Source organism: Dipodomys spectabilis, unplaced genomic scaffold (assembly GCF_019054845.1).
Source record: "Dipodomys spectabilis isolate Male_0828 unplaced genomic scaffold, ASM1905484v1 ptg000324l, whole genome shotgun sequence".
NCBI classification, from domain to species: Eukaryota; Metazoa; Chordata; class Mammalia; order Rodentia; family Heteromyidae; genus Dipodomys; species Dipodomys spectabilis.
In genome coordinates this window covers 2,975,262-2,994,179 of record NW_024871001.1, presented here as the reverse complement: position 1 = coordinate 2,994,179, position 18,918 = coordinate 2,975,262, and the positions used below count along the sequence as shown (strand labels likewise).

The 18,918-nt window shown below is 38.5% G+C and overlaps 1 protein-coding gene and 1 pseudogene across 1 annotated transcript in view; both read right to left on the bottom strand.

Moving 5' to 3' along the window:
• The window catches only part of Sytl5 (synaptotagmin like 5), a 93,262-nt gene that overhangs the window by 6,571 nt on the left and 67,773 nt on the right, over nt 1-18,918 (bottom strand). Inside the window, exons 10-15 of the mRNA XM_042702443.1 lie at nt 18,670-18,735; nt 14,978-15,156; nt 12,793-12,892; nt 10,659-10,820; nt 1,752-1,860; nt 602-746 (exon numbers count right to left, since the gene is read on the bottom strand). Coding sequence (XP_042558377.1) covers nt 602-746; nt 1,752-1,860; nt 10,659-10,820; nt 12,793-12,892; nt 14,978-15,156; nt 18,670-18,735 — 761 coding nt within the window. The remainder of the gene's footprint in view (nt 1-601; nt 747-1,751; nt 1,861-10,658; nt 10,821-12,792; nt 12,893-14,977; nt 15,157-18,669; nt 18,736-18,918) is intronic.
• LOC122128149 lies at nt 7,687-8,299 on the bottom strand (annotated as a pseudogene).

The following is an 18,918-nucleotide window of genomic DNA, read 5'->3' as shown; positions in this document are numbered from 1 at the left end:
CAGTAGCACAAGAGAGATTTGCTGGTGAGTAATTTAGAGTGAATAACAATATCCATTAAAGAGTACTATTCCCTCAAGAAACTGCTCTCTGCTCCACAAAGTGGAAACAAATGTGCAATTGGCAGTCTAAAGCTCTCTCCAAAGCACTTCCTAGTGGATACCTCCAGGAATAATGCTCTGATGACCACATTTTTTACAATTTTCCCCAAGAGAGCAAAACAGCAAGTATGAGTATTTCAGTAGTTGTTGAATATTACCAGCACCAAACAATAACAAAGTATAATCAAAGTACACTAAACATACAAATTCCTACTTTCTCTTTTGAGAAATGAATCTTAGAAAATTTGTTGGTCTTAAGGGCGAGAATGATAGGAATTCCTCAGATCTGCTGGAAACCATGTAAGCTAAGAATTAGCAATTCCCTCTACACTCATATTGCTTTACATGTATGAGATAAATTGTTTCAGATGTAAACATAGCTCTTTCCCAGTATATTTCCTATAAGAAGAACATGGAGGCTCACAGTGATCACTGTCTCACGATCACAGACTCTTTCATCTACCAATAAGTATCATCTGAAATGAGGATGAAACAAAATTACCCCTTCACAAAGCTGTCAGAAGTGCCTCCTGATTTCACTGCTGTTAAGTTCTTTGCTTCTTTGACGAACACTTCAAGTATTCCTCCAGAGATTACAGGTGACTCTTTCTTCTTCCCCTTTTTAAAGGATTTCTTTCCTGTATCAGCTGAGGAGGGGGGTGGAAGGGTGGGGGAGGAGAGAAAGAGAGAGAAAAAGAGAAATTCTACTTCAAAATTTAAAAAGACCATCTGCAAAGATTTATTTGTTGACTGAATCAGGCCTTTACCTAATTGAATATTTGTGTTAGAGTAAGTGTTTTTGTCCCATTGGATTCTTTCTGGATAGCTTTTCTTATTTATATTTGTTGAAAAACATTGAATAAATTCAAAACTTCAACCACTCCTGTACAGAGCACAGCTTTTTAACAAGGTGTTATAAAGGAAAGGAATGGAGAAGATCCTGAGAGCTGCCTGGGCCACTGTGAGTTCAGGCCCCATGACCAACCAAAAAAATACATTTTTAGGTGAGAAGAAACTCCTTCCTACCTGTCATTGTTATTTATTTAGTACCGTTTGAAGCATCTTACATGTACGTGCCCGTTTAATCCTAACAATGTCCCATCTTATATGTACGTGCCTGTTTAGTCTTAACTATGTCCCTTTGTGAGAAAGTGAGAAATGAGAAAACGGGGTCAGGAAACAGAATTACTTGTCAGGGTGATCATGACACTGAAGAGTGTAATTATGAAGGGGAGGAGACTGCCGGAGGAGTTGATGGAAGAAGAAGGGCAGGAGAGTTTGCTTTCATCTGAAGTTTTCTTTTTCTTCCATGTTCTACGGTAAATCTTCCTCAAGACTAACTGGGTAACTATGAATTACAGAAATCCAGACAAGCAGCCTCTCAACTCTAAGGAGCGTTCTATATTTCTGAGATGGACAGGAAATGACTCTTACTACTTATGCTGGTCACTCAGTGTGAGCTTTGTCTTTTCCTTGTAAGATTTCCACACCCTTTGCCATAGGTAGTATGCTTATCACAACTCTCTTTAAAAGACAATGACAATCTTTTTCATTTCATTCATGCAGTGTGAAATTAGCATAGTCCAACAAATCTCTGGTTCCCAGTCACACTTGTAAAAATAGGATGATCAAATGTAGTGATTTTTCTCTACCTTGAAGTTGTCTTAGTGGAAACATCACGTTCTCCTCTGGAGGAATGTACCGTAAAACAACTGTCAGTTCTCCTTTGTACTGAAGGCCAACATCAGGAGCAAACTCTCCCTGGCCAAGGATAGATAGACGTAAAAGAGAGTAAGAACATTTGTCTTAGTATTTTGCTACCCATGCTTCAATATAAAATATTTATTTGATGGCTTAAATGTGATAATTCCTACTTAACTATGTTAGTTCTTACTGAAAGAAGACATGACTTAAGCATGAGAAAAGAAAGGCTGTAAAACCCTGTCAAGACATTAACATATGACTTTTTTGTGTGCCACTCCTGGGGCTTGAATGCTGTCCCTGAGATATTGTGCTCAAGACTAGGTTCTAACATTTGAGTCATACCCCCACTACTGGCTTTTTTGGTACTTAATTGGAAATAAGAGTCTCATGGACTTTGTGCTTGGGCTGGCTTCGAATTGTAATCCTTGGATCTTAGCCTCCTGAGTAGCTAGGATTACAGGCACAAGCCACTGGCACCAGGCTTGTGTAAGACTTTTAAAATAAAAGGCATTTAAAAGGAGATACATAACATGTATTAATGGATATTGAGTTTTTGTGACATTGAATACTGACCTATCACTGAACATTATACATATAGTATGGAGTATGGGGCAGGAATAAAGATGCACTGAAAATAGTCTCAGAAGTTACATCTCCCTCTCTATAATGTAATTTCTTAAGCAATCAAGAAGGGAAAAGTACTAGGCTGCTAGTCACTGGTTATTGAAAGCAATTTTGGTATTTACATAATCAAAATTCATTGTGGACAAGTGGTTCTCTTAAACATTGCAGGTAGGTATGTAAAATGGTGGAGACAATCTGGAAAGCAGTTTAGTGTGTATGATTAAATATGCAACTACTATACAAACCAGAATTTTCACCCCTCGGCATTCATTCAAAGTATTTTCACCACAAAAAGGTATGTGAAGTGATATATATGCTAATTATCTCAATTTAGCTATTTTACAGTGTATACATCTTTCAAAACAACATCTACTACATGGAAAATACATATAAGCTTTTTTATTTCGTCGGATGTGGGGCTTGAACTCTGGGTCTGGGCATTGTCCCTCAGCTCTTCATCTCAAGGTGAGAGCTCTACCACTTGAACCACAGTGCCACTTCCAGTTTTCTGGTGGCTAACTGGAGTTAAGTCTCATGGGCTTTCCTGTCTGGGCTGGCTTTGAATTGAGATCCTCAGATGTCAGCCTCCTGAGTAGCTAGGATTACAGGCATGAGCCACCAATGCCCAGCTATACATAAGCTTTATTTGCCAACTAAAAATTAATTAGTATTAAGCAATTAAAATATTAAAAAATGAGCCGAGGATCAGTAATACGAACCTATAATCCTACCTGCTTAGGAACTGAGATCTGAGAATAGAGGTTCACAATTAGTCCTTGATGAAAACTCTTTGAAACTCTTATCTCCAATTAACCAGCAAAAGCTGGAAGTGGAGACATGGCTCAAGTGGTAGAGTGCTACCTGCTATAGAAGAGACTGGAGAGCTTGAAGCCTGGAGGAGTTCAAGCCCCAGTAGTGGCAAAAAAATGTATTAGAGTGTGTTTGCATGTACATGATATCTCTGATTTTATTGACTTATGATTGGTCCAGTTTGCATCTATTCCAAACACACACACACAGACACACAGACACATACACACACACATCAGTGTTACACAAGGTGACAGTTGATCTAACACAACTACAAAGAAGCTACTGTGAAAAGACAGAGATTATCCCCAACTGGAATAAGTATGTGGCCCTTGCCTGGTCCTTAAAAAATGGGCGAAAGGATGACAGATGAAGTTGGTATGACAGAAAGATTAGTTTGGGTTGAGAAAGCAATAAGAGCAAAAGAAGAGAGAGACTACCTAGAATGTGTTTAGGGACTGGTAGGAAGCCAGATGTAATTAGGAGTGTGTGGCCCTGGAGGCAGTAGCTACTAACATGGAAATAAAATATCTCTTCTGGGTTTCCCAGGAGACTCTAAAACATGAATTTATGTTAAAACATTTCACAAGAGACAATGGAAAAGTGAGATTGAATAGAATTGATATTGTCTAATAGGGACAACTTTTGCTTAGCCCCATGGAGAGCCCTGATTATATGTCACAACTGTCCTAAGCAGAAGCAGAGAGGTGGAAATGGTATGCTTCTTCACCTATTAGTCATTGATCAAGGGCTCTGTGCTCACCCCTCTCCCCGAAGACTTATATTCCTAGATTTATATTTCTGGATTTCCACAGGCCATGGAAGTGTAAAGTCCAGAAAAGGGCTCCCCTTTCCTACAAAGACTGGGAGTTACTGGCTGGTGGGCGCAGAGCCATATTTTTCTGAGCAGAACACAACATCCTGGGGTGCAATCGAAGGCTGGACCCCCACCACAAAAGTATTGTGAGTGCCAGAGTGGGCACGAGTTTCCATCAAAACATCTTTCAAAGCAGCAGGAAACTGTTAAGATAATCTGATGAGGCTGGAGTTGAAGCTCAAATAGTAGAGTGCCTGTTCAGCAGGTGCGAGGCCTTGAGTTCAAATCCCAGTACTGCAAAAAAAAAGGGACCTAAGCAGAGGGGTGAAATAATCAGTATTTTCTGTTGTCTGCAAAGAGAGATCTAGTTGTCATTGGCGCAAAAGCCAGTCACTTCCCAATGCATTTACAAGTGTAAGATAGGGTAATAAATCATAGACAATGATGCCCAAGCTGCCAAGTAAAGAGAGGAATTTAGGTAGGTAATAATTCCACAGGAACTTACATTTATTCTCTGCTTGAAGGCAGAATAAGACACTGTTTCCTTGGAAAACCACTTAAGCTTGCTGTTAGATTTTCAGAGGTCCTTGGTTGTTTCTTTTAAAATAATAGCACCCCCTGGGAAGGCTTGAAAGGCAATTCATACTAACAAACACTTCTCATCTACCTCCCATGCCTTTCAGAAGGATGATGAGTTATAGCTAATAAACAGTCCAGTGCCAGGCAGTGAAATACAAGTTATACTGTGAAAGTACTTTACAGTACTCAAATTTGACATCTTGAATTCTTTCTCTGTCTGCACCTGCCTCCTTACTGGCTTCTGCTGTGATATCTAACACAAACAAAACTAGATACTAAAGGACTTTTGAGTAAGTCAATAGCAGTATGGCTTATACCTCCTGCAAACAGATGCCAGCATTTCTGAATTTTAAGGACTATTAATCCAAATCCCTTATTACTAGAGAAACCAGTCCCTGTAGTTCACACTTCATCTCTTCAGCTGGATAATGTACCAGCAACATCAAATTTCCTGGACTGCTTATACTATATCAGCAGCTGATGGAGTGCCTATTGCACTGAAATGACTGAGACAGGAGACTGAAAATGAAGCAACACTCCACATAGTTGGCTGACAACCAACCATCAAGAGCTCAGCTGCTATGATTTGGATCTGGAATACTTCCCCAAAACTCATGTATTAAAGCCTTGCTCCCCAACCGGTGGTGCTACTGAAAAACAGTAGAAACTTTTAAGAGATGAAGCCTAGTGGGAGGAAGTTAGGTCTTTAGGTGTGCACCGCTGGACATGATATTGAGATGCTGGCCCTTTGTGTCTCTTCGTTTTGCTTCCTGAACACTGTGTGGTTGAAAGGTTTCTTTTACTTTGTGATCCTGACATGATATATTGCCTCTTCATAGATCCAAAAGCAATAGGGTCAATGGGCCACAGACTAAATCCTTTGAAACCGTGAGCCCAAACAAACCTTTCTCTTTTAAGTTCATTATCTCAGATACTTTTGTCATTGTGACAGAAAGCAGATTATGGCAGCAGCTCAGCAAAGCATGCCCTAGCATCAGCCCTCTCTAGTTCTGAAGGGCATGATATCTAAGCAAGTCTGAGTCTTCTTTTACTCTATATTTGTTACAGCAAGCTTCACAGAGGATGGTGACAAAGATGAGAGACATTAACGTCTGTTTCACAGTCTGTGTTCACCAGACTCTTGGAGAGGATTCCTAAGGAAATTATTTATTAGGAAAGCACTTTCAGGGAGACAACTGAAAAGGGTGAGAGAAGAAAGATAGGGAAGAGCATGACCTTGGATAAGTTTCCATAGGAGGCAGCTTCAGTCTGATCTGGCAAGGGTGCTCAGAGGATTTTTTTAAATTTTTTAAAAACTTTTTTCTCTCTTTCTCAATAAAAGAGGCGAGCTTGCGTAATCCTCTGTTATTGACTAAGGATTGTCTTGTGACTCTTGGGGTACAAAGACTTCCAGGGTTTTATGGCTGTATGTCCACGTGGGCAAGTAGCTTAAGGTAGGCTTCTAAAGAGAATCTTAGTTGGAAGCTGTTGAGGAAAACCCAGAAGGGTTAGGAATCTAAAATGTTCAGGCAGAGAGAACTGTGGTGTTCCATACAGTAAGCACAAGACAACTTTTGTCGTTAGCAGATTCATAGAGGCCCAGAGCTACTTCCTCCTTGTGAGAAGAAAGAGAAGCCACTCTGTGGCAATGTGGAGAGAATTATCACGGGAAAAAACCCTACTGGTCCCTAAGCACAAAGGATGCTTTGGAAAGACTTTAGATAGCATCCCAGAGAAGTCTTTCAATCATTTACAGAAAATTGACAGGAAGTATGATTTTCCTTCCAAACTGACTGTTCAAAGAGTCTGTTTCTTTAACATTAACTTCATGACAAATTAATTTTATATACTACTAAGATGCATGCTAATTGTCTTTCATGTGTGTCATCCATCAGCTGATGTCTGGGGAATTTTCTAGCAATGATGCTCATTTTTAATTTATTTTTTTTCATTTTTAAAATTTTATTGTAAAGGTAATGCACAGAGGGGGTACAGTTACATAAGTAAAGAAATGAGTACAATTCTTGTGGAACATTGTTACCCAGTCCCTGATTTGCCCCTCAGTGTAGATGAATAGATCAAGAAAATATGGTATATATACGCAATGGAATTTTATGCTTTCATCAGAAAGAATGACATTGCCCCATTCGTAAGGAAATGGAAAGACTTAGAAAAAAATCATATTAAGTGAAGTAAGCCGGACTCAAAGAAACATAAGCTCCATGGTTTCCCTTATTTTTAATAATTAGTATATGTCTAAGATAGTCCTAGCAGAGGATCAAAATAGTCCAATAACTATGCACCACATAAAGTGATGCTAATCTAAAGGAACTCCAAGATATGGAAAAAAGAGGTGTTTTATTTCAGAGTACTGTTTACAGTTATTTCTTTTTCTTTCATTTTTTTTCTTTGGTTTATCCCCTGCTGTCACTGTTTTTTTATTTTGGTAGCCTTTGTCTAGTATATAAGTTTATCTCATTTGGTGATGGGGAGGGGAATCACAAAGGACAGAGGGTGAATCAATGCACTAGTTATACAAGGCACTATGTTGGAAATGAACTTTACAACCTGGGGGGAAGGGGATGCGGGGGTGGGGGAGGGAAAGTGGGAAATGATGCTCATTTTTAAAATGCAAAGCATGAAACTGATACAAAACGACTACTCTGCTAATCACCTAACTGTTATCTTTTGTTGTTTTTGTTTGGGAGAGTTGAACTCAGAGCCTCAGTCCTCCTTTAGCTTTCTGGCTCAAGGCAGGTGATCTGCCACTTGAGCCACGCTTTATTTTTTAGGGGGAATGTTTTCTTTCAATTCCAAGAGACTTAATGGTGAATGAAAAAAATATTTAGTATATTTGGTGTCAGTGAGTACAATGTTGTGCTATTGTGGACTCCTCTGCTGTTAAAAAATACACTTTACTGGGCCAAGCACTAGTGGCTCACACCTGTAATCCTAGCTACTCAGGAAGCTGCAAACTAAGGACTGTAGTTTGAAGCCAGCAACAGTACATTTCTCTTTTTTTCAACGTGTCAAAAAGAAACTTTATTTCTTATTAACAGCCTCTTAAGCTTTCTTGCTGAGTGCTTTAGGAGTGGCCGACTTTGGGGCTGGAGTTTTCTGACCCTTCTGAGCTTTAGGAGGCTACACTACTTTCTGGCAGGTGGTTTTCTAGGCTGTGGCCTTTTGGCCCAGAGGTTTCTTGGCCTCATGAGCAGTAGCATCCTTTTTGGCTCAACCTTTACCTTTAGTAGCCACTGCCGCCATTGCCAAAGATGCAGTGGCAGCCTTGGCAACAGGGACGTTTTTGGGAGAAGCTTTCAAGAGTCACTCTCTGACATTTCTTCACTTCATTCTTGATGAGACTATTCCTCATTTTCTTAGCCTTCATGACTTTGCAGCGATCAAAGTATGTCATCTTGACTTTCCTTTTTCTGGCTCCAATCTTTTTGGCACATCTGATGGCTGACCATTTTGTATTGATATCTGCCATCTTCCAGGCTTTGCATTTGAAAGGCATGGCCTGTTCTCCTTACTCCAGTGCATGATCCGTCAACCAATGCCCTGTTCTGATCAATAACGTCTACAATTGTCACCAGCTTTCTGGCATTGAGGCCTGAAGGAGACATAGGCCACCAGGCCAATCTTCATGAAACGCTTGAACACCATGCTGGCAGCACAGGGCAAGAAGTTACATTTCTTTTTGAACAATGTTGCCCCTTCTTGTCATTTTTAACATATAGCTCATATGTACTTTCTAAAGATTTTCTGTGAGTTACTTACATCAAATCTCATGTCAACAACCACAACCCCACCAGTAAATTATATTTTTAGTTTGCTCATCTATAAAATGGGATGGGAATAATGATTGTTAGTTAACTCACAGGTTTGTTATAACCCTGAATGAGAACATTTGGTGCTATTGATGATGCCACAGAGAGCATCACTTGTTTTTTTGCTATTCACTATCCCTTAGTTTTCTCTTTAGTAGTTCAGGACCTGGATTTTTTGAGGAAGTCTAATTTAAAGATAAGATTTTAAACCAGCCAATGCCTTATTTCTCTCTAGCCAGTCATTAGCCAAAGATAGGCAAATCATTAGGAGAACCAGGCTCAAAGCATGACTTTACTGTTGCTGCTACTTCTTTTTTTTGCTACTTCTTCTCTCCCTCCCTCCCTCCCTCCCTCCGTTCTTGCCTGCCTGCCTTCCTTCCTTCCCTCCCTCCCTCCTTCCTTCCTTCCTTCTCCTTCCTATCCTCCTCCTACTTATATTCCTCCTCCTTGTCCCCATCTTTTTCCTCCTTTCCCTTCTTCTTTCCTCTTGTGCTGGTACTGGGCTTGAACTCAGGACCTGGGAGCTGTGCCTCAGTTTTATTTGCTCAAGGCTGGTACTCTATCACTAGAGTAGCAAAGAGAAAGGATGGGCAAATGAAGTCATAATATTCTACGCACATATGTGCAAATAGAACTGGGTAATCTGAGGAGATAGGTGGAATTGGGAGAGATGGGGAAGAATGATGAAAGAGATGATATTCATTGAGCTGCATTGTACTCATAAATTGATATATTGAATCATCATCCCTTTATGAACTACTTAAAGATTTAAAAAATAAAAAAGAAACAAAAACAAACAAAAAAGCATAGCTTTGAATGTTGGATGAGAAACTTTATTCTTTTCTGAACAGTGAGGTGCAAAGATGAGAGGCTTGGAGTCAGTGTAGTTGTTAGTGCTATAGAGAACAATGAGAAAACTGAAAATAAAGCCAACAAATAGAAGAGAGCCAAGAGATTCCAAAGCCTTGATAAGATTTGAGAATCTGGATTAAGCTGCTGGCTAACAGCACTGTGCTTGACAGAATATTGACAAACCTACATAAAAATGTATATTCAACCCTTACATAAGATACATATGATGAGAATATTACAAATGAGCACATCACAGCTTAGAAAATTAAGTTAATCTGATCAATGTCATATAGGCAGTTATAAAGCCAAGATTGAGCCAAGAAAGTTATTAGAGTCTATTATGTTGATTATAATTTTTTTTGGTTCTCTGTACATAAAGAACAGTCTCTTCTGACTGCAAATTTTGACTTCCAAAAAGTATTGTAAATATAAAAGTAGATGTAGCTGTTTAGAGTGAATCAAAGGCATTGTTAGTCTATGGTAAAATATCACATTACAGTGACATTTAATTTATAAAACAAACTCTAAGCTTGTTTTTCTAAGGCCTGGCCTGGGAATCTCAAAAGCAGGAATGTCAAGACCAGATACTTTGGCTACAGGTCACTTCCTCAAGTGACCCTACTCCTCCTGTTTATGGGTCAAATTGTAGAGAATAAGAAACAGAGATAATGTTTTGAGGTTGGTTATAGATTTGATTTAGTTATATGAAAAGGAAGACTTTTTATTGGTTTTCTTGATGGTACTGGGATTGAACAGAAATGTTGTACAATTTGAATCATACTCCTAGTCCTTTTACTTTTAGTGTTTTTCAAATAAGATCCTGAACTTTCACATAAGCCATTCTCGGTCCTTGATCCTCCTACCTCTGCCTCTGAGTAGTTAGAATTACAGGTATATACCATCATGTTTGGATTGTTTCTGAGACAGAGTTTCACTAACTTTTGCCCAGGTTGTCTTCAAATACTGATTCTCCTATTTCCACCTCCCAAGTATATGCGATTATAGATATGTACTATCATAGCTGGCTAAGAGTTTCTTATTTAAATAGGGTCTATATAATGTTTCTTTTTGGTTATCTATGGGGACCCTCACATAGGAAATATATTAAATAATAAAATTAATAAAATGTGTGATTGTATAGCTTGTGCTGTACAGTCTTTATTGATAAGAGCTTTCCTAAATCATGAATTCATAACATTCATAAAGTATTACTCCAAATGTTGCTCTACTAATCTTTGTAGATTATCACTTTAACTTTATAAGCTTTCAGATCTTCACGCTTATCACATCAATTTTGCTCAAACTTACCTAATTGCATAAACAACTATGGGAGTATCTCCTACCTTGGGTTGAAGCACAAACCATTCATCGCTTGGATTTTCGAAGTTCCATGAATCAAAAGGAATCTCCACCTCTCCGAGGAAGCAATTACGTCCAAAACGATCATAGTGCCAGACTGAGAGCTGCAGAGTTCTTGTTTCCAGCTGGGTGTGGCTGATGGTATACTGAAAATAAAGTTTACAAAATTACACACCACAAAGAAGGCTCTCTCCAAATCCAGGCACTTAGAGATGATCTATATCAGTAAGAACAAAACGAACTCAAAGAAAAGATTTTCCTTATTTCTGCTATAATAGAAGTTCTGTTTCATAAAGTAATTCTATATCAGACTTAGTGATGGAAGATGTATAAATAAACTATTTGAGAGTGAGGGCAATAAACTCCAGATAGAATATAAAAGATGATGAAATTTTTCCTCTTTCCATTTTACTTCATTTGCCTACATTTTTCATACCTACTTTTTAGTTCAAGACTTATTATAACAAATGTCTAACTTCTCTGTCATCCCTTGTTCTTCTAACTCATCTCTTGCTCATCTTCCTCCTCTTTCTGTTGTTCCTTCTACTATACAAACAGTATCTGGCTATACTTCAGACTGATATCTTTTTCTTTCTTTTTGCTATGTCCAGGGGCTTAAACTTGGGGTATTGCATTCACTCACCCTTCCTTGCCTATGACTGGCATTCTACTACTTTTTGAGCCATGCCTTTAGCCAGATTCTTGCTAATTATTTTCGAGATTAGTCTCTGGAACTTTGCTGCCTGAGCTTGCATCAAATCATGACCTCTGCTGTCAGCATTCTAAGTATCTAAAACTACAAATGTGAGCTGCAAGCTTTAGATCAGATGAACTGATTTCTGATCTCGGATTTATTTGTGTCTATTCCTGTCCTTTCTATCACTATTGTGATTAACTCTGGCTCTCTGCTCCCTAGATTTATCCCACCCTTGGCTTTATCTGTTCTGCTTGGGCTCATCTTTGCTAATCTGTTATAATCACTGCCTTCATCCTCTGACTGTATTTATTTATCTTAATATTAGCTCCAGTTTGCTTCCACTTATGCATGTAGGCTTGTGCCTTTTTGCCATCATCAACCTCCCCTCTATGGTGACTTTGAATCCATAATTTTAGGCACAAACCTATACATTTTCCTTTGATTGGAATATATTCCATTCTCCCTAGATCTTTCTTATCAGGGAAGATTTGTTCATGGTAAGGAAAGGGATTGTTGCATGAAAGGAAAACCATTAGAAATATAAAATTTTGCCAGGCACTGGCTCACGCCTATAACCCTACCTACTCAGGAGGCTAAGATCTAAGGATCACAGTTTGAAGCCAGCCTGAGCAGGAAAAATCTGTGAGAATTTTATCTCCAATTAATCACACAAAAAGCTGGAAGTGGTGCAATGGTTCAAGTGGTAGATTGTCCTTGAGCAAAAGTAGTTCAGGTACAGTGCCTAGGCCCAGAGTTCAAGTCCCAGGACTGGCAAACAAAAGACATAAAATTTAGGACTGAGGTCTGGGTTGTATTTTATGTAGAATATTTTCACTGCAATTTATTAGGTCTGATCCTGCATCTCCACTGTTCATTAACTGCACCCTTAAATTTATCCAAATTCTGAAAACCTAATACGAAGCCCGATAGACCCATGCTGTACTAGTAAAGCAATAGATGTGTACAACGTGACCTACAATGTTAAAGTAAAAGTTGTGGGAAGCTTAATTTAAGGGGTTGTTGGAGAAAGCAATGTCCCTAAAAGGTGAAATATGCTGGAACAAGATGTACTAGCTCAGATGCAATTTTGCTGAATCATTTCTACTTAAGGGGCAATGTGAGAAGCAGCAGAAAAGTAAGTGTAGCTTCCATTTTTAAAAAGAAATCTTTTCCAAAAATTTTTAAGAAAGGGCTAGGGGCATATCTCAGTGCTTTTCTAACATGCATAAAGCCCTATGTTCAGTCCCTAGCAAAAAACAAAACAAAACAAAACCTGCTAGGAAAGCCAGTAACATTCAAATTCCAATTTTCTAAAATACATATAATCATTGACATGCAAATAAATGATTCACTGTAGTTAATTTTAAACCAATGAGATTATGATCAATATTATATGAATTATTATGCAACTACATATTTACCTTCAGTGTTTCATTGAATTCTGGATTGGTGCCTGATCTGATTTTGGTCTTGCGCTTATTGTTTCGAGACTTGTCTGGAAGAAGGTATGATTTGACATAACTGTTGGTAATAAAGAATAAAAGTAATTACTTGGATGCACACACTTTTCAAGAAATATTCAAAGATTTCAATGGAGAAAAAAGCAAATGGATCAATGAGTAAAAGCGAGGAGACCAAAGTGAATGATGTCTAAGTTTGGGTCTTCCACAAGAGAGAAACAGTATAATGTTACAGTGTGCTGATGCTAGAGTCAAGGCAATTTGTTTTGGATCACCCCATGCCTCTGGTTTTGATGAGCTCAATAATTTCACTTTTCCATGCTATATGTAAAACTGATATAACCTCTGCATCTGACTCATGGCACTGTGTGGATTAAATTAATTGACATATACAAGAAGCTGACATCCTATGCTTCTCCATAAATATGGTCTAATACATTGTCAATGAGCTCATAAACTTTTCTGGTTCAATGCCTTTCTTTATATATATTATATTATATGTAATATAATATATATTATATATTACTGTAAAAATACTGTACAGAGGGGTTACAGTTATATGAGGTAATGAGTACATTTTGTAGCAAGCATTGTTACCTCTTCCTTTGTTTTCCCCCTATGGGTCAATGCTTTTCTATTCCTAGTCAGTCCTTCTGATGTCAGGGAGTGGAGTGCAATCATAATGAGTAGGAAAAAAAGAAAATTGTAAAGAAAAAGAAGAAATAGAAAATGACAACTTGAAGTCATAGCAGTAATTCTGTCCAATGTCGTGGCTTGAACTCTCTCAGCAGCCTCTTTCAGCAGTAGCATCATAGCTAACTCAGAAATTTATAGGATTGAAGCTGGGTACTGGTGGCTCATGCTTGTAATCCTAGCTCCTCAGGAAGCTGAGATCTCAGGATTGTGGTTTGAAGCCAGCCTGGGCAGGAACGTCCATGAGACTCTTATCTCCAATTAATCACAGAAAAAGTCAGAAGTGGTGCTATAGCTCAAGTATTAGAGCGCTAGCCTTGAGAAAAAAAGCCCAAAGACAGCACTCAGGCCCAGGGTTCGAGGCCAAGGACCAGCAAAAATAAATGAAATTTTCGGACTGAAATAGACAAGATGCTTCTAGAGTTCTGAAACACATCTGCTGTTTTTTTTAGCTATCTCTTTTCATGCTGGTCAAAATAATTATATCTGTCTTGGGGAATCTCTGAAATTAGGTTGAGGAGACGAGTATAGCTGTAGTTAGAATCTATTCATTGTTCTTGGACATAGGTCCTCTATTGTGCAGAAAAAGTTAACATAGAAAGACTGAGGTTGCCATTCTTTAGTCAATCTTGTTAGCAATGGCTTACCAATCTCAGAACTGAAAAAAGTAGTACATTGTGTCTATACTGTTCATACAAAACAATACAGCTTATGCTAAACATGTGTTTTCCTTCAGGGAGCCTGAAAATTTGGCATATAATCATGTGTGTCTCCAATAAAGTCCTCTTGTAGATAACATTTCATAGGAATTAAGTACATCCTGTGTAGCTCTATTGGGAGAGGACCCTGGAAAGCTTGAATCTATTTCTTCAGCACTTTATCCCATGTGTCTCTTCCATTCTTTGATGATAGCTGAAGGCAGAATCCTGTGAGTCTTTCTAGTGAACCATTGAAGCTGGCAGTTATAGCTCCCACCCAACATGCTATAGTCCATACTTGCACTCCCAAGCTGATGCCTAGAATCTCCAGAGCTTCATAACCACCTTTTTGAATTATTCAATTGGAAAACAACTTGGCAATTTAATCTGGAAGATTTCCCAGAACAGAAATCATCATGATACTCTTGTATATCCTTGATGTGCCAACATGGCAGCCCAATACTTCAAGACCCTGCATCTGTGTGAACTACAGCTTTGTGAGTTGGGAATCATGTTGAGTAATGGTCTTTTACAAATCAGGTAACCAAGGATACAACCATTGTAAAAGTACAATGGTTGTACTTGTATATAGCAAAGAATATCAGAGAACATTTACAAATGTGGTATAGGAGGAAAGTGACAGTCAATTCCTGATGTTCCAAATTGAGTGGGATGCTATGGCTCTTCTGAAAAAGAAATGCACACACAAAGCAGACAGTGCTTGAAATAGTCTGAGGAACATGCTTCATGCTTACGCATCTGTCCTCTGTTTCTTTTCATCTCCTATGGCCAGATTTCTGCAATTCTTGACAAAAATGTAGAGCCCGCCAGTTTTGTAGCAGTAGCTGATGTGGAGAAGGATTTCACCACTGACCTTCACGTTACCATAGTCTCCTGTTTCACTGTAAACACTCATCATGCTGTTAAGGCTGGTCTGAAATAAACAAGGTAAAAAGAAGGTTTCCAGTGTTATTCTAAGGTTTCTTTTTCTCCATAGAATCCATCACCTTGGTTCAGTTATAATTCCTGTTCTTTATAACGAGCAGGAATATCTAAGGTGAAGAAAAAGTATGTGACCTGTTTTGTTGGTGGCAAATAAAACTTGAGCCAATCCAGTATTATTAGTAAAGAAGGCAGGAAACTTGTTGATAGAAAAAGCTTTATCTTATTGGGTTTGTAAAACCCTTTGTTTATTCATTTCTTTTAATGAATAATCATGAAAGGTTTCTTTTTTTTTGGTCAGTAGTGGGGCCTGAACTCTGGGCCTGGGCGCGGTCCCTCAGCTCTTCAGCTCAAGGCTAGCGCTCTACCACTTGAGCTACAGCGCCACTTCCAGCTTTTTTCTTTTTGCTTATGTGGTGCTGAGGAATGGAACCCAGGGCCTCAGGCATATAAGGCAAGCGCTCTACCACTGAGCCACCTTCCCAGCCCCTCATGAAAGGTTTCTAATACCACTTCTCTCCATCCCTGCCACTTTCTACTTTTATATTAGTTCAATCTACTTCAAAGTCTAAAATACAATGGTCAAGACCAAGAAAAACTCATCTCGTATTCTGCACTAGCAAAAGCCTCCTGGCTTCTTTCCATGACTCCCACAAGGAACCATAGCTGTAGTTTTAACAAAGGCAAGAAAAAGAACATCATATCCCACAGCTGCTTTGATACCCAAACTAAGTAACTGTGTGGCTACATAGACCATGGCTTTGAAATCCTTTGAAATATTGATCCATAAAATGTAACCCTAAATAATAAAGACATACTCCCTCGAATCAATGAAATAAAAAATTCCAAAGTTTTAAATGTGCCAGAACAAATTAAGCTTTTGTCAAGACACTAATAACATTGGTTCTCAATACTGGGATTTGAACTTAGTCTCACAGCTGATAAGAAGGCACTCTATCCAAGCCTCCAACCCCATTTTCTGTTACTTTTTTTTGAGACATGGTCCTGCTTTTTGTACAGGTGCATATCTGTACCACAATGCCTATTTTAGGCTTCATGTTATTGCTGGGATTACAGATGTGTGCCATCACATCCAATTGCCCACACGCTTGAGATAGAGTTTTTGTGGACTTTTTTTCTTGGGCTGACTTAAAATCACAGTCCTCCTAATCCCTGCTTCCCATGTAGCTTAGGAAGATAAAGGTGAGCCACCAGGCCCAGCTTAGGGTTGAGAAGGTGTATTGCAAACATTTTTGTCTATTCTGGCCTCGAACCATGGATGGTCCTTCCACTTTCAGCCTTCCAAGTAGCAAGGTTTATAGGTATAAGTCACTGGAATTCAGTATATGGGATATATTTTTAATTAAATTAATTATAAGAAAATTATTCTGTAGCACTAGAAACAAAAATTCTCTGTCTTACTAACATGGCTTTCACAAAAGACCACTTCAGGGGTTGAGTGCTCTCTCTGAGCATTTTTGCTCAAGGCTAGTGCACTACCATTTTGAGCCACAGCTCCACTTTCAGCTTTCTGGTGGTTAATTGGGGCTAAGAGTTTCACAGACTTTCCTGCCTGGGCTGGCTTTAAACCATGATCCTCAGATCTCAACACCCTGAGTAGCTAGGATTACAAGCTTGAGCCACCAGCACCTGGCTAAGACCACTGATATTTGTAAAGATCATGGGAAGATTTCACTAGTGATATAGTAGTTTCATTAGTCTTAAAGAAGACTATGTATGAGTGTGTATGAGTGTGTGTGTGTGTGTGTTTATGTGCGTGTGAAAACAATGCATAACATTTTTGGCAAAAGGCATTTCCCCCCTCACATTGCTTAAAATAGAGGTTGTTCAACAAATAGGAGGTGGGTGACATGGCTCATATCTTTTGAAGCTTAAGGCATAAGCAAGAGCAAACTAAGGATTCCAAAATGAATTGGAAATTTCGTTCAAAGGGAGCCAGTAAGTAACCTAATTGGTGTTACTTATTCCTAAAATAAAGCAACACAATTTTCATGTTTAGTAGGTGGCTTTTAACAATGTTTTTCCACACTTGAATTGCACATAAATTACCTGGGGATCATTTAAAAATGAAGTTTCTGATTGATGAGTAACTCTAGGGAAGGGTCTGAGATTTTGTTTTTTCAATCAATACCTAGATCCAAAGTTTCCAAATAGCATGACCAGAGCTCCACAGAAAATTTATAGAAGCACCACAGAATATTTTAAGTTTAAAGGGAAACACAAACACAGCAACGTCTATCAAATATCATGCAAAAGCTAAGTAGGAGTTATTTTAATGGTCAAAATGTCCTCATTAAATAATATTTTGTTCTTTTGTTAATGAATTTCTATTTGTGTGAATTGGAGCTTTTGGCAGTTTCTGCAACAAATAAAAAGAACATAAAGCAAATATTCCATAAAAATCAATGTAAAGGCTGGGTGTGCTGGTATAAACTATAAACCCAGCACTTGAGCAACTGAGGCAGGAGGGTTTTGAGTTCCAGGTCACCTGGGCTACACAGTGATAACCTGTCTCAAAAGAAAGTCAATATACAACAGAGAATGAAAGTGATGATATCCAACTAGGTTCTAAGATTTGAGAAACTATATTATTCAATAGCATATATGTCCTATTAGTAAGTAATCGAGGCTATTAAAGAATTCAATGCATTTTTTTCAATCTACCTGCATTCTTTTTCAAATGGCTATATTAAGTGATTAGGATACAAATAGTTATTATTATTATGTTGTTTACACCTAATGGCTTAATAATTGACTAGTCAATTGTTATTTTGGGCCTTAGAACACCATGAAAGAATTACAGAGACTCAAGGGGCTCTGTACCCTGAGAAAAGTTTGAAATCTCTATCTCAGGTGGTCTATGAACGAAGCTTTGAGTACTAAGAACCAACCCCTTACAATACACCAAAGAAAACTCTGGCTTATAGAAATCATTGGGAATGTCTAGACATAAGTTGTTAGTCCCAGGTTTCTAGTTAGAAGCCCTCCTAATCACATCTCACTACCTCATTAAGTGACTAAGTCGTGTCTTCACTACATTCTTTTGTAGCTACATCATTGAGTAGGCCCTCTATAAGCAAGGGGACCCCAAGGATAGAAGAATATATAAGAACCCACAGAAAAATGAGGCTTTGGAAAATTGAAGGCAGCTATGGAAAGTTTACTATTAACCAAACATTTTGCTCTTAACCAAGCCAAGTCTGTGACTCACAATGGAGATGTTTATGCAAAAGGTTTTTGTTGATAGGTAATCCTTTTGGATCATGTGTTTCCTGACTAGCACTCTGATTTCCATGTGTAGTGAGCTGAAATACTTGACTTCTAACAAACTCATTAACCTTTTCAAAAGAGAACTTCTGGCTAGCTATACAGCATTCAGAAACAGATGAATGGTAGATGCAATGCCTACCTAAATCATATGTCCATATCTGCAAGATTTGTGAAGTATAGTAGAAAAGTGGAAAAAGAAAGGCTGAAAACTCACAGTGTCTGAATCAGCATCAGGCACATTTAGGTATGTCCACTTCCTGTCAGAGCCTGCTTGAGAATTCTTTAAGGAAATCACCCAAAGACCAAAAGGAAAAAGGGAATTAGAGCAATAGATGTTAGAGAAGCAAAGCAACAGACATATAGACACAGATAAATACGAGTACACAGGGCTCCTAGAGCCTTCCTCTCAAAGAAAACCTTGAACATTAAAGCAAGAAATCTCTTTCAAAGTTTTCCTGTAGCA